The sequence below is a fragment of the Ascaphus truei genome, chromosome 7, assembly GCF_040206685.1.
Source record: "Ascaphus truei isolate aAscTru1 chromosome 7, aAscTru1.hap1, whole genome shotgun sequence".
Lineage (NCBI taxonomy): Eukaryota > Metazoa > Chordata > Amphibia > Anura > Ascaphidae > Ascaphus > Ascaphus truei.
Window position 1 is genome coordinate 1,387,501 of NC_134489.1, and position 14,852 is coordinate 1,402,352.

Here is a 14,852-nt window from a genome sequence, read left to right on the forward strand (position 1 = left end):
GATTCTGGCTTACGGTAAACGACGTCTCTCTCTCTAACCCTGGACTTGGCTACCGCACCCTATACCATCCGTACCTCTCCTACCCCGATCCCGGAATCCCAGACCATTCTTCAATCAAGACGTGCCCTCGTGGCTGTGGGTGGCGTAATTACCTTTCCCACCTCAGCACCGCGGTCCCGTCTCGTTTGTGGTGAGCACATCCTGACATTATGCTCAGCCCACCAAAAATGGACCCCGCTGAGGTGGAGCGCACTATTAATGCCCATTCTGCACTTTTTACCAGACTAGAGACTTATCTGGAACAAACGGATAGACGGACAGATACGTTGCAGCAAAGTGTTAACTCTCTTACGGTTCAAGTTCGAGCTCTCACTCGGCAACTTTCACCCGGAGCTTCCCCTGCACCTGCAACTCCCTTTCCTACCCCTCTGTTTGCACTGGAACCTCGTATTCCACCTCCCAAACACTATGGTGGAGACCCTCAAGGATGTAGGGGCTTCCTTAACCAATGCCTCATCCAATTTCGTCTCGCTCCCTCTCGTTTTGCCTCTTCTGTTTTCAGGGTCGGCTTTATCCTGTCTCTCCTTACCGACCAGGCCCTGGCATGGGCTTCTCCCATCTGGGAACAACAAGGGCCTCTCACCCAGGACATCGATCTCTTCGTCGAGGAGTTCAGAAGAGTTTTCGACACCCCGGCACGGAAGTTAACGGCAGCTTCGGCCCTTCATCATATAACCCAGGGAGATCGTACCGTCGCTGGGTATGCCATAGAGTTCCGCACTCTTGCTGGTGAGACGGGTTGGAATAACGAAGCATTATCTTCTGCGTTTTGGCAGGGTCTGTCTGAGTCCCTGAAAGATGAGCTCGCTGCACGGGACCGTCCTACTGATTTAGAGGAGTTAATCACCCTGGCGGTTCGAGTAGATCAGCGTCTACAGGAACGGAGATTCGAACGCTCTCGTTACCGACAACGGGTGCCAAGAAACCTTGCTCCTTCCTTCATTTCCCCGTTACATCCTTCCGAGAATATTCCGGAACCAATGCAGCTGGGGGGCAACAGGCTGCCTCCTGCCGAGAAACAACGTCGGCGTAATGCCGGTCTCTGCATGTACTGTGGCAACTCCAGTCACATGCTACCCCAGTGTCCTCACAAGCCGGGAAACGCCAACTCCTAACGAAATCCCGGAGAGTTTCGTTGGGAATTCTTATCCTTTCTCCTATTGTCAAGGACATACTACCCACCAGGATAATGTTGCCTATTACACTGTCTGGAGAGGGGTTTCACGCTCAAGCGCGAGTGTTCATTGATTCTGGGTCCGCTGGTAACTTTATTGATGAGACTTTTGCTAGGCGAAACAATATTTCACTTGTCACCAAGAAAACGCCTATAGGTCTGGAAGCCATTGACGGTCGACCCCTACAACCGGCATTTATCACACTACAGACGGTGTCTCTACAACTACAGTTCTTCGATCTCCATACGGAGTTCATTACTCTCGATGTGATCCACTCTCCCTCTGCTGAGCTGATTATGGGTCTTCCTTGGCTTCAACTCCATAATCCTCGCATCGACTGGACGGATCGGGAACCCATCCAGTGGGCTACTTCGTGTGCCAAAACCTGTACCAGGGTTTCCCAGAGGATTGGTGGGTTGTCTATTCTGCCAGAGAGGATCGACTCCTTACCTTCTGAGAACTGGGGATTCCGCGATGTGTTCGACAAGGCACGATCCGAGATACTACCTCCGCACCGTTCTTTTGATTGTCCCATTGACCTACTTCCTGGAGCACCTCTTCCTAGAGGACGATCGTATCCACTCTCTATCCCAGAGACGAAAGCCATGAGTACCTACATCGCTGAGAATTTAGAAAGGGGTTTCATCCGAAAATCTTCCCAGTTGGTGCAGGCTTCTTCTTCGTCAAAAAGAAGGACGGTACTCTCCGTCCATGCATTGACTACCGAGGCTTGAATAACATCACGCGCAAAAATCGCTATCCTCTACCTTTGATTCCGGAATTATTTGATCGTCTCCAGGGAGCTACTATCTTTTCTAAGTTGGATCTAAGAGGGGCCTATAATTTAGTAAGGATACGAGAGGGGGACGAGTGGAAGACTGCTTTTAACACCCATGACGGCCACTACGAATACCTGGTGATGCCGTTCGGCCTGTGCAACGCACCAGCAGTTTTCCAGGATTTTGTCAACGAGATTTTTCGGGACATTCTTAACAAATTTCTTATTGTTTACCTAGATGACATACTTATCTTTTCTCAATCCACTCAAGAGCACATCAAACACGTTCAGCATGTGTTGTTACGCCTTCGGGAGAACCATCTCTTTGCGAAATTAGAGAAATGTCAGTTCCATATCAAATCAGTGGCGTTTTTGGGTTACGTTATTTCTGATTCCGGTTTCAATATGGATCCAGAGAAACTTAAGGCGATTTCGGACTGGCCTCGTCCGAACACTCTCAAAGCTGTACAACGCTTCTTGGGTTTTGCAAACTATTATCGACGTTTCATCCGCAATTTTTCCTCTACAGTATCTCCCATAACTGCACTCACGAAGAAAGGTGCAGATCCTTCATCATGGTCTGAAACCGCCATACAGGCATTTGTTCTGCTGAAAAGGGCTTTTGTTTCTGCGCCCATCCTCACACACCCGGATCCTAAACTTCCTTTTACCTTGGAGGTAGATGCTTCTGACATCGGGGCTGGGGCTGTTTTATCCCAGAGGACATCTCCTTTAGCCAGACTGCATCCATGCGCCTTCTTTTCAAAGAAATTTTCATCCGCAGAACAGAATTACGATGTCGGGAACCGGGAACTTTTAGCGATCAAATTAGCATTAGAGGAGTGGAGACATTTCTTAGAAGGTACAGAGACTCCCATAACCATTCTTACAGAACATAAGAACCTTCTCTACCTAGAAGGGGCACGTCGTTTGAACTCTCGGCAAGCCCGCTGGGCATTATTTTTTTCACGATTCAATTTCCTCATCTCCTTCATTCCTGGCTCCAAGAACCTTAAAGCGGACGCCCTCTCTCGACAGTTCCTTGCAGAGGACAAATCTGAAGAACAGCTAGAGACTATCATTCCTTCCAGATGTATCCTGTCCGCCAATTCCTTTGATATTATGGGCAAGATTCAATCCGAGCAATCTCAGATTCCTATAGGGCTCAAAGTTCCAGAGGGAAAACTCTACACGGCAGTCCAACACCGCAAAAAGGTTTTAGAATGGTGTCATTCTTCTAAATCTGCAGGACATCCTGGAATACGGAAGACTAACGATCTCGTTCAACGCACCTTCTGGTGGCCAGAGAGAGCTAAGGATGTAGAGGAGTTCGTCAAATCGTGTGGTACTTGTGCTCGCAACAAGGTACCTCGGGTCAAACCAGCAGGTCTTCTTCTTCCTTTACCCATTCCAGACCGTCCCTGGAACCATATTTCTATGGACTTCATTGTGGAGCTTCCAGATTCCAAGGGAAAGGATACGATTCTTGTGGTCATTGATCGTTTTTCCAAACAGACGCATCTTGTGCCTTTGAGGGGTCTTCCAAATTCCTCCCGCCTTGCGGATGTCTTCATTCAGGAGATTTTTCGTCTTCACGTGGTGCCAGCAACTATTGTTTCGGACCGTGGATCTCAATTTGTATCAAGATTTTGGCGTGCCTTTTCCCGAAAATTGGGGATTTCACTTCAATTCTCTTCAGGATACCACCCACAGACCAATGGGCAGACGGAGAGGGCCAACCAAAACCTAGAACAGTATCTTCGATGTTTTATAACCGATACGCAGCAGGATTGGGTGGATTTGCTTCCTTGGGACGAGTTTGCTCTTAACTCTCTTCGCAATGATTCCACTCAAGAATCTCCATTTTTTATTAATTGTGGCTTTCATCCTTCTCGTTTACCTTTTTCCTCCCTATCCTCAGGAGTACCAGCGGTGGACAAACGCATCTCCCGGCTGAAAGACTTATGGACAAGGATTCAGGAGAACGTAAAGGTAGCTACAGGGAGACAGAAACTCCAGGCAGATCGCCTTCGACGTCAAGTACCGGAGTTTGTTCCAGGAGACAAGGTGTAGCTTTCTTCCAGGAATATCCGACTAAAGGTTCCTACCATGAAGCTTGCTCCCAAGTTCCTCGGTCCCTTCACCGTAGTTAGGAGGGTTAATCCTGTGGCTTACCAGCTACGCCTTCCACCTTCGATGAAGATACCTTCGGTCTTCCATGTATCCTTACTTAAACCAGTATTTCAGAGTCCTCGCTTTTCCAAGAATACTTCTCCTCCACTTCCTCTTACGATTCACGGTCAACAGGAGTACGAGGTCCAGTTTATCTTGGATTCCAGGATCTCCAGAGGAGGAGTACAATACCTGGTTCACTGGAAGGGGTTCGGACCTGAGGAACGTTCATGGATTCCCCATCGGGATCTTCACGCACCTCGCCTTCTTCAGGTTTTCCATCATAGGAATCCCTCCAAGCCTTGTCATGGACGCCCGGAGGTCGCCCCTGAAGGGGGGGGGTACTGTAAGGAAGCAGGAGTTACGCCGTGCACGGCGTGCTCCTTACTCACCCGCGGCTCTGTCGGGGTCTCCCGCGACTCACAGGGACTCCTTCCCCATGGCGCCGAGCTCCGGTCCTTCTATGCGCGCGCGCGCACATCCAGTCTCTTCTTCTGCCCTCGGTTCAGGGCGTGGGTCCGCGCACGCAGCTACAGACGCTGCCACCGGGAGGCGCGGCCACACAGGGGCGCACCAACCCTTTAAAGAGACAGTACCCTTTTGCAATGCCACAATACAATGCACCAATACTTCTAGGATTTATAGCTCCTCCTCCAGGAACTCATCTAGACCTATCCCTGTCTCAGCCTGGCCCATTCACACAACCCCGCCTTGCTTCTCGGCTATTGGTTCCTCATACCTACATATACCCTCCAGATTCATTGACTCGTCGGCTGAGCATAGAACTAGTTGTTCTCGTCACTCTCTGCCTCCCTAGTTCTGTTCCACAGATTTCCTCGTGTACCGGACCGGCTTCTGCTACGTCTTCCTGCACCTCTGGCATCCCGAACTCGGCATACGGCATCACGACTCTTCTCATCTCTGGCATTCGGATTCTGGCTTACGGTAAACGACAACGTCTCTCTCTCTAACCCTGGACTTGGCTACCGCACCCTATACCATCCGTACCTCTCCTACCCCGATCCCGGAATCCCACACCATTCTTCAATCAAGACGTGCCCTTGTGGCTGTGGGTGGCGTAATTACCTTTCCCACCTCAGCACCGCGGTCCCGTCTCGTTTGTGGTGAGCACATCCTGACAGTATGCACCTTAACCCTGGCTGTGCTCAAAGCTGTGACCATGCAGCAAGCTTAAGCATATAGGGAACCATGTTAAAAATGGTTATTGAGGCAAAAAGTGACACTGTGTGCTCATTTGCATGTCATTTCCCAGAATCCCTTGCTGCAGTGGAAGTGCTGTATGCTGGGTGATAATGGGGAAAGGCGGGGTTGCAGACCTGCCTAAGACATGCAGATGAGCATACAGTTATATTTGCATATATATATATATATATATATATATATATATGCAAATATAGCTGTATGCTATAGACGCTGCCTAAGACATGCAGATGAGCATACAGCTATATTTGCATATTTGCTTTCCTGTGGAGGGTTTTTGTCACTTTTTTTACTCACCATAACTTAACTCAGTATTATATATATATATATATATATATATATATATATATATATATATATATATATATATATATATATATATATATATATATATATATATATGTTATTCCATTGTTTCATTTACCTTTGTAATTTAGTGTCCGTGTGTCACTGTGTATTTCAGGGACCTAGTCACAGGGTAAGGGAAGTACCAGGTGACTTCGGTCTACCTGGGAACGGGCCAGAAGAAGGGGTCTGTACCCCAAAACATTACGTTGCCCCCTGCACTTTTTAATTTCCTGTGTTTTTTTCTTCCTCTCCTTTCCTCTCTTTCCTTCCCCATCCCTGTGTTTGTCCCTGTATATATACGTTGTCCCTCTGTTGCTGTTTGACGTTATATGCATTGTTAATGTTTAATTAAATTTGACTTTTTGGCTGATACTTTATTAGTTCTTTTTTCTTGGTGTGCTGGGAACATGTATGTTCTATATAAATAGTATAAGGACACAGAGTTAATAAAGCTCATGAAATTAAACTGGACAAACAGCATAAGATTACAATAAATAACTGTAGTAATATTATCACAATTTGAAAAACAGGTCATAATTTAAAATGTCATCACATTCATTGACTAACAATTAACACAGTATAAATTGAATTAGGTATTCATCACAGTGACTTACCCCATTGTAAAGAAACCCCACAGATTTTAGTATACATATTGAAAAGGATTCGAATGGCTAAATAATGGGGAAACTAGATATTTGAAACGAGTTTCTGTGATGGCTACTATGCCTAACAACTGGTCGTTTGATAATCCTCTCACCACACCACGTGCGATCAGCAGTGTTAATTCACTATTTACCACATCCCCTTCCATATACATATTGTGACAGAAACCAGGGGATGGTAATAAATTCCGTATATAGGGCTCCCAGGATACTAGACAGTTTCTATCCTGTTTGGCCTGGGAGTGCAGCCTTATAATACATACACTCCATCCCACAGTTTGGCAAGCGCTGGAACTGAGGGATGAGAGATCCAGACCAGAGTTTGTCTGCTGCCTGATTTCTGTCACCTGTCATGCTAATTAGGAATCAGGTATGAAAGACTGATTTCCTGTTTGCTCTGGTCTCCCCACAAGAGCCAGGAGGCTGGAAGGCTGCTGAACTACAGAGGGGAGAAGCCTCTTCCCCAAACAGGTTCAATCTTTCTGTTCATTTGTGTAAGACTGCAAAAGTACCATGTTTTGATGTTGGAAGTGGAAAAGCCACTTCCAACCCTGAGTCAGGGATATCTAAGTTAAGTTATCGCTCAGGTGAGCAGCTTTTGTTTTGATCTGTTTTCTGTTGTATGCACTGTGGCAGTCTCAGTGCCTGGGACTGAATAAACCAGGCATAGCCTGTTTAAAGGAACAGTACGTGACGCCTCATCATTTAACCTACCCTAAAAGACCGTGTTCTAAACAGTCCCGGACAAACGACGGAGCCCCGGAGTAAGCCGTTTGTCACAATATACACACTTGGTTTCTTCACATTTTGTCGTACAGTACATATGAATGTCTTTGTCTTGAAAGGCTGGTTTAAGATAAATATATCTAAAAAGAAAAAGTATAAGGTGCGCAAAACTGATTTAAAATAGTGTTGCAATGATGTCTATGAGTGCTGCCATAATGCAATTGGTATACACCACCCCAAAGAAAATACAAAGTACAAAAAAAACACAAGGCGCAAATCAGAGTCACAGGTGCATGGATGTACAACACCTGAAGGATAAATACGTGAATAAGTCCCAGCAAGAAGCAACAGAGGCTACTTACAATGTAGCAGAAATAAAAGGCATATCAGTAAAATGCTTTAAGATCGCTGCATCAAAGGGGCTGATATGCCCCAGAAGAAGTCTAAACTCAGACGAAACTAGAAGGATGAGGGTCTTAGTAGAGCTCCCCATTTTCAATTATATTTCAGGACTTTTAACTGTCCTTCTATTTGCTGATAAGCCTTATTTAAAGGCTATTGGGACTGTTCTATCAATATCGGAATTGAGTCCTGTGACTAATCTCGCCAAGTTAACGGAGCCAGCGGTATCCCCGTTTAGGGGAGTGACGTCACAATCGGAGGACCCGCGCAACTGCTTACAGCTGAGCAGTGAAGCTTCCGCGACCGAGCGCACAGACGGAGTGAGCGGTTCCTGAGAATATCAGCGCCTTTGATGCAGCGATCTGAAAGCATTTTACTGATATGCCTGTTATATTGTAAGTAGCCTCTGTTGCTTGCGCAATAATTTTATACATAAACATACTTCACCATATTGGTATTTTTTTCATTTATAGGTACATCTCGTTGTGTAATTCGAATATAGGACTTGCTCACATATTTATCCATGCACCTGTGTTTCTGATTTGCGCGCGCACCTGTGTTTCTGATGAGAGAGAGAGAGAGAGAGAGAGAGAGAGAGAGAATTTTTACTTTCAAACTGTTTACAAACAAAATAGAGATATCAAGGTAGGACTGCAGAAAGTGAAGTAGAGTTGCAAGAGTGGGAGAAGCCTTAAGGCCTGAGATTTTATGAGTCACTTACAGTAATCCCCAATTTTTAAATTTTAACTGAACTTTAAGAATATTTATTAATAATGTTTTTGTTAAAGAATATGACTGATGTATAAAGTTAAGGTACTGTCAAGGCTTTCAGGTGTTCTTGCTCATAACATAAATGTGATAATAAGTAAAAGGCTGCTTACCATTCCGCTGCTCCTCTGTTAATTGTTCTTTGGGGAATTCAACATCAAAAGTTATAATTAGAGAACCTTTGATGTTGTTATTGTCAAAGTTTGGCAGACCTTCCCCCTTCTTCCACAGTTTTGCTCCTGGTTTGGTGATCTTATCTCGCATTATGTGAACCTGTAAACAAAAGGATGGCAACTGCTGAATATCTCTGTAATACATTGCAATACAAAGTCTGGAGGGTTATTGTCACTCATTTTACCCACTAACTTTTTTAATGGCTAGTTATACCAACATATACTTGGAATAGAACAAGTACTTAGTGTGATGGTTAGGGGGTAAACAGGCTCACAATAAAGGTCAAGTCCGTTTGGTTACCTCTGATCCATGTACAGCTCAACCCCGTTATAGCGCGATCCAATACAACACGAATTCGCTTATAACGCGGTCTGAGCATGGCTCCCGAATTGAAAGCCTCCATTTTGCCGCCTTACCTGCATCTCAAATCCTCCATTTTGCCGCCTTACGCTCTGCACTTCCAGCTGTCCACGTGCTCATCTCTCTGCCCGTCGCGTGCCATCGTTTTTTTTTTCTTCAAACATTTCAAACATTCAATTCAATGCTTTATTGACTACCAGACACAGACACAATTAAACATTAATACATATTGTACAAAACACATGCAGGGATTGTACTCTGGACCTTCTGATACCAATGCCTTGCCTCTTACCTCTACACCATAGGCTTGGTGTGACAAGACATAACCTATAAATATATTTATCCTCTACAACACATTGCCACAGGGTACATGTCAATGTTAAATCTTAAGTCTATTTCTAGATGTCTATGACATCACACAGCCTCTGTGGTGTAGAGGTAGAACTCTTAACCAACATATGAAAGGGTCCTGGGTTCAATTCCTGTATGAAATGGTATAATTACATTTTTTCATAAATTATTATTTTAATTATATTGTATAATTTATAAATATATAATTAATTATTATTCTTTATTAAGTAATAATTATTTATTAATCAATAATGATATATATTAATAATAATTCTTTATTAATAATTCATTATTAATCATTCTTTGATTAATTATGTATTAATAAGTATGATTAATTATTATTAACAGTTAATTAACCAATTAATAATTATTACTAAATACTTAAGAATAATTATTAATACTTATTAATAAAATGTATTAATACGTAATAATTATTAATAATTATTAAGTATTAATAATTGTTATTAATAATTAAGTATTAATAATTATTATTACCAATTGGGTATAATTAATACCCAATTAGTAATAATAATTATTAATACTTCATTATTAATAATAATTATTAATACCTACTAATAATTATTAAGTATTAATACGGTTTATTAATAATTAAGTATTAATAATTATTATTACTAATTGGGTATTAATAATTATACCCAATTGGTAATAATAATTATTAATACTTAATTATTAATAACAATTATTAATACTTACTAATTAATAATGATTAAGTATTAATACATTAACAATCATACTTATTAATAATACATAATTAATCATACAGAATGATTAATAATGAATTATTAATAAAGAATTAATAAAGAAGGTCCCGAGTTCAATTCCTGCATATGTTTTGTACAAAATGTATTAATGTTTAATTGTGTCTGTGTCTGGTAATCAATAAAGCATTGAATTGAATGTTTGAAAAAAAAACAATGGCACGCGACGGCAAGAGAGGAGAGAGATGAGCAGAGCAGAGAGATATGAGCACATGGACAGCAGGAACAGGAGAGCACTGGTAAGGCGGTGTTGCAGGGTACATGCAACTACACACGTGTGTTTCTTGACAAGGCTGTTTTATTTTGCCTTGAAAAATATACAGCATACAAAACAAAAATAGCTCTTTTTCAGCAACAAACGAAAATGGCTTTTCCTTCAGCAAACCGACCAAAACAGTTTCTCTTTAGCAGACAGTTTATATATATGCAGCTACCCTTTTTCTATGCAGGGGACAGACAGTTCACAGTTTCACTACTTTGCTACTCAGACTTTGTTTTCAGGAATCACTTTAGCAGCTTACTCCTCTCTCATCAACAGCAAACTCCATGTGTCTACAACCTGGGTTTTAACACACTTTGATTAGGCAGCTGGGATCCAACTAATTGTCCTGAGGTTCCCAGCTGAATTTTAACCTAGTCAGTGCTGCACTACAGACTAGACATAGGTTTTCCAGGCATATAACTGGTGGCTTTTATTTACCCTGTCACATTCCTCCCCTGTTAGTGTGTGGCTGGGGCTACGCACGACTGAAGCCCGACCATCCACCCCTTCTCTAGAAAAGAAGTCAGCATTTGCGTTCTCTTTTCCCAGCCTATGCTGAATCTCAAATGAGAAGGGTTGGAGTGCCATATACCACCTAGTCAATCTAGCATTGGAATCCTTCATGCTATTTAGCCATTTTAGTGGAGCATCATCCATCACCAAAGTAAAATGGACTCCTGCCAGGTAATGCCTCAAAGCCTCGATTGCCCACTTTACTGCGAGGCACTCGTTCTCAATCACTGAGTAGTTTTTTTCCCCTTGGGAACATTTTCCTACTCAGGAAAGGGATAGGATGTTCAACTCCCTCAAACTGTTGTGACAACACTGCCCCTAGCCCTATCTCTGATGCATCTGTTTGCACTATAAAAGGGCTGTTGAAGTCTGGGCTTCTAAGGATGGGACCCTCTGATAGGCACCTTTTTATGTCCTCAAAGGCTCTCTGACAATCCCTTGACCACACCACTTGTGTAGGGGCACACTTTGTGAGGTCCGTTAAAGGGACACCCCAAGGGACAGTATGGGCAAGAGTGAACACAGATTTAACAAACGCCTTGGGAACCAATATCTGTCTGGTGACCTCCCCTGTTTGTGTCTGCCTATTCACCCTATATAGGATATCCTTTGATAGCTCAAAATGGGGGAATACTATCACCCCCTGTGCATCTAAAATCTGTTCATCAATTTTCACCACCTTGTCATACAACTCTAGCAAGGACTGGGTCTTCCCTTTGCTTCTGGCGAAAGTCAGGGAGGTACAGGTCTGGTAAATCTCCAGGGCCCATATCCCCCTCCCTTTGGCCATCCCCAGCCATCACTTGTGACCTCTAACTACTAGAATGGTCACCTTGAGACCCAGATTACTGCAACCAGTCCTGTTTGTCCAAGCGTCTTTGCTTCCGAGTCTTTTGAACCCGGTGTCTACTGGGAAAAAGGTCTGCCGAGAAGGGGAACAGTTTGCCAGGGTTCTCCTGAGACCTAGAAGGAGGCTCCTCATGAAAGACTGGGGCCATTAGGTCCGCAAAGAAAGGCCAGTCCCGACCGAGCACAACAGGTGCAGGTAGCCAAGGAGCGACTCCTACTTCGAGGTAAGCCTCCTGACCTTTTACCTGTAGCCGGATTTTGGCCGTCGGATAAGGTTTTACATCGCCGTGTATATATTCTATGCTCCATGGGGAGTCAAAAGAACACACGTTGAGCGGTAACAGTTCCTGGAGGACCAGAGTTTTCCCAGAGCCCGAATCTACAAGGGCCTGGACGGTTTTTCCCCCAATCAGGGCTGGAAGTAGCCAGGGCTTGTAATTTTCCCCAGAAAAAGCCGAGGCGACGGTTCTGCTGAATGAACAATCCATCAGTGGACAGTCCACATACCGGTGACCTTGTTCTCCGCAGGCAGAACATGGAGAGGGTTCCCTCGTAGGAGGGGGCTGTGGATAGTGCTCCGCTGGACCAGTTACTGGAGACCAGGCATCTGGTGGGTCCTGTGGGCGACGTCCTCGGAGGTTCCTCTCACTTTGCGACGAGCCGACATCCGGAAGGAGATGAGGGTCTCTGCGGGGACCAGCATTTGGACTCCGTCCTTGCTTGAACGACTGCTCCTTCCTTTGGACTTGTCAGTTCCGTGACGGGCCGTAGGTTCCCCATTGATCCGACCTCCCTCTTTGGGCGTCCGCAAGTGCCGGTGGAGTGTGGTCCAGGACACTCTCCTGCTGCTCAGCCCCAAGGAAGTTCTCCACGAGTCGGACCTCCAAAGCTAGGGTTTCAGCAGCGTGGCGTTTTACCCACGAGCGTGCGGGAGGGGGTATTACTTGTAGAAATTGTTCCAAAACCACCTGCTCAAGAATTGCCTCCTTAGTGCACTCCCCTGGTTGTATCCAGCGTGTACACAAGTCCAATAATCGCTGAGCGAGGACCCGGGGTCTCATCTTAGCGGTGTACTTCATGTTCCGGAACTGCTGCCGGTAGGTCTCTGGGGTCACACCTAAGCGATCCAGTATGGCGGCTTTTACTTGGCGGTAGTCCATTGCCTGATCTGTAGGAAGGCCCTGATATGAAGCCTGTTCCTCACCTATGAGGAGCGGGGCCAAAGCAGTTGCCCAGCGATCTGCAGCCCAGCCCTGAGCTTCGGCGACTCTTTCAAATGTTAGTAAAAAAGCCTCTGGATCCTATTTCGGGGCCATTTTCCTCAGAAGTATCGGGGGTCTGCTGGCCAGTTCTGCACCGGCAGACCCTTGGAATTGGGTCAGCAGCTTGGCAATCCGCTCATCCTGTGCTGTCTGTAGTGTTTCATCTCTCTCCGCTTGCAGCCGGGCCTGCTCGCACAGAAACGCTTACAACCTTTCTTCCATTCTTGTGTGTGTGTGTGTGTGTGTGTGTGTGTGTGTGTGTGTGTGTGTGTGTGTGTGTGTGTGTGTGTGTGTGTGTGTGTGTGTGTGTGTGTGTGGCCCTTTAACTGCAGGAGCCTTTTGAAAAAAAATCAAATCTCACTTCTTGACAACCATATGTTGCAGGGTACATGCAACTACACACGTGGGTTTCTTGACAAGGCTGTTATATTTTGCCTTGAAAAATATACAGCACACAAAACAAAATTAGCTCTTTTTCAGCAACAAACGAAAATGGCTTTTCCTTCAGCAAACCGACCAAAACAGTTTCTCTTTAGCAGACAGTTTATATATATGCAGCTACCCTTTTTCTATGCAGGGGACAGACAGTTCACAGTTTCACTACTTTGCTACTCAGACTTTGTTTTCAGGAATCACTTTAGCAGCTAACTCCTCTCTCATCAACAGCAAACTCCATGTGTCTACAACCTGGGTTTTAACACACCTTGATTAGGCAGCTGGGATCCAACTAATTGTCCTGAGGTTCCCAGCTGAAGTTTAACCTAGTCAGTGCTGCACTGCAGACTAGACATAGGTTTTCCAGGCATACAACTGGTGGCTTTTATTTACTCTGTCACAGGCGGCAAAATGGAGAATTAAATCTGTAATGAGGAGGCTCGAGAGCTGATGCCGGTGAAATTTTAACGCGACACCGGTTGTAACGCGGTCTTGGGGTTGTGGACCCCAAGGACCGCGTTATAACGGGGTTCAGCTGTATTAGGGTTCGGGAGTGTTAGCTCTTGAGTCCAGTGATTGTACATGCTTGTTGTAAAATTATGCGACAATAAAGAATTGCTGTTTTTTTAACTTTCAATGCGTGCCAGCAAGCAGAGATTGCTGGGCTATGAGTTTCAAGGGGGGGGGGGGGGTTACAGAGAAAGTGTCAGAATGTGCCTAGCTAGTCGGAGTCCAGAGTTGCTGGGTACCCCAAAAATGTACTAGAGAATCAGGTCGTATTCCCAGATACATATAGGCACATTGCTCCGGCAAAATCTCCCCTTGAAAACGCTTGCGCGACACACCGCTAGGATTTCCTGCTTCAGCACAGGCCAGAAAGGTAAATGGGGCATAGGGAATGCGAGGTGTCCCTGGACTTGTCAAGGGGTCCCTAGGCTAAGGGGATACCCAGTTCATGCCCAGGTCACACAGAACCTATATAGACTTAGACTTGTATGGTTGGAGTTCCTCAGAACCCCTATGGGTTCTGAGGAACTCCAACCATACAAGTCTAAGTCTAGTTTATAGTGTGTGGGGAATATGGCTAGAAAGAAATAAAGTGCAGCTTTTTATTCTATTCCCCATACCAGAAAGACTTTGAAAATATCCTAAGTGTATATTTTTATTAAACAGTGTGTTTTAAAACATTTAGACTTGTGCACAGTATAGTGAGCTGGGTCTTTCCAGAATGATGTTCTGGGTAAGATTGGGCTACCAGCTTGGTGCCAGCGAGTCTACCGAGACATCGAACATGAAAGCCCCCAGAGGTTGCCAGGTGTGAAGAACATTTGGACAGGAGGTTTAGGCTTGAGTATCCACATCCTGGGATGAATGTAAGTTCTAGGAACTGCCATTTGCCCCATTTGCCCCAGCAGACTGTGAGGAGCCTAAACCAGCAGGTGGCTTCTGCATACTAAGTGGCAGAGGTGGCAATCTTGCGCATGCCCTCGGCTGATTCAGAAGACTGGCATTGCTCTGATTGGCTGGTAGGAAAGTTCCCATGCTGGGATTGCTG

The 14,852-nt window shown here is 44.8% G+C and overlaps 1 protein-coding gene across 1 annotated transcript in view; it reads right to left on the bottom strand.

Moving 5' to 3' along the window:
- Positions 1-14,852, bottom strand: part of DNAJB11 (DnaJ heat shock protein family (Hsp40) member B11) — an 87,131-nt gene that overhangs the window by 2,247 nt on the left and 70,032 nt on the right. Inside the window, exon 9 of the mRNA XM_075606818.1 lies at positions 8,426-8,585. Within this exon, the coding sequence (XP_075462933.1) occupies positions 8,426-8,585 (160 nt within the window). The remainder of the gene's footprint in view (positions 1-8,425; positions 8,586-14,852) is intronic.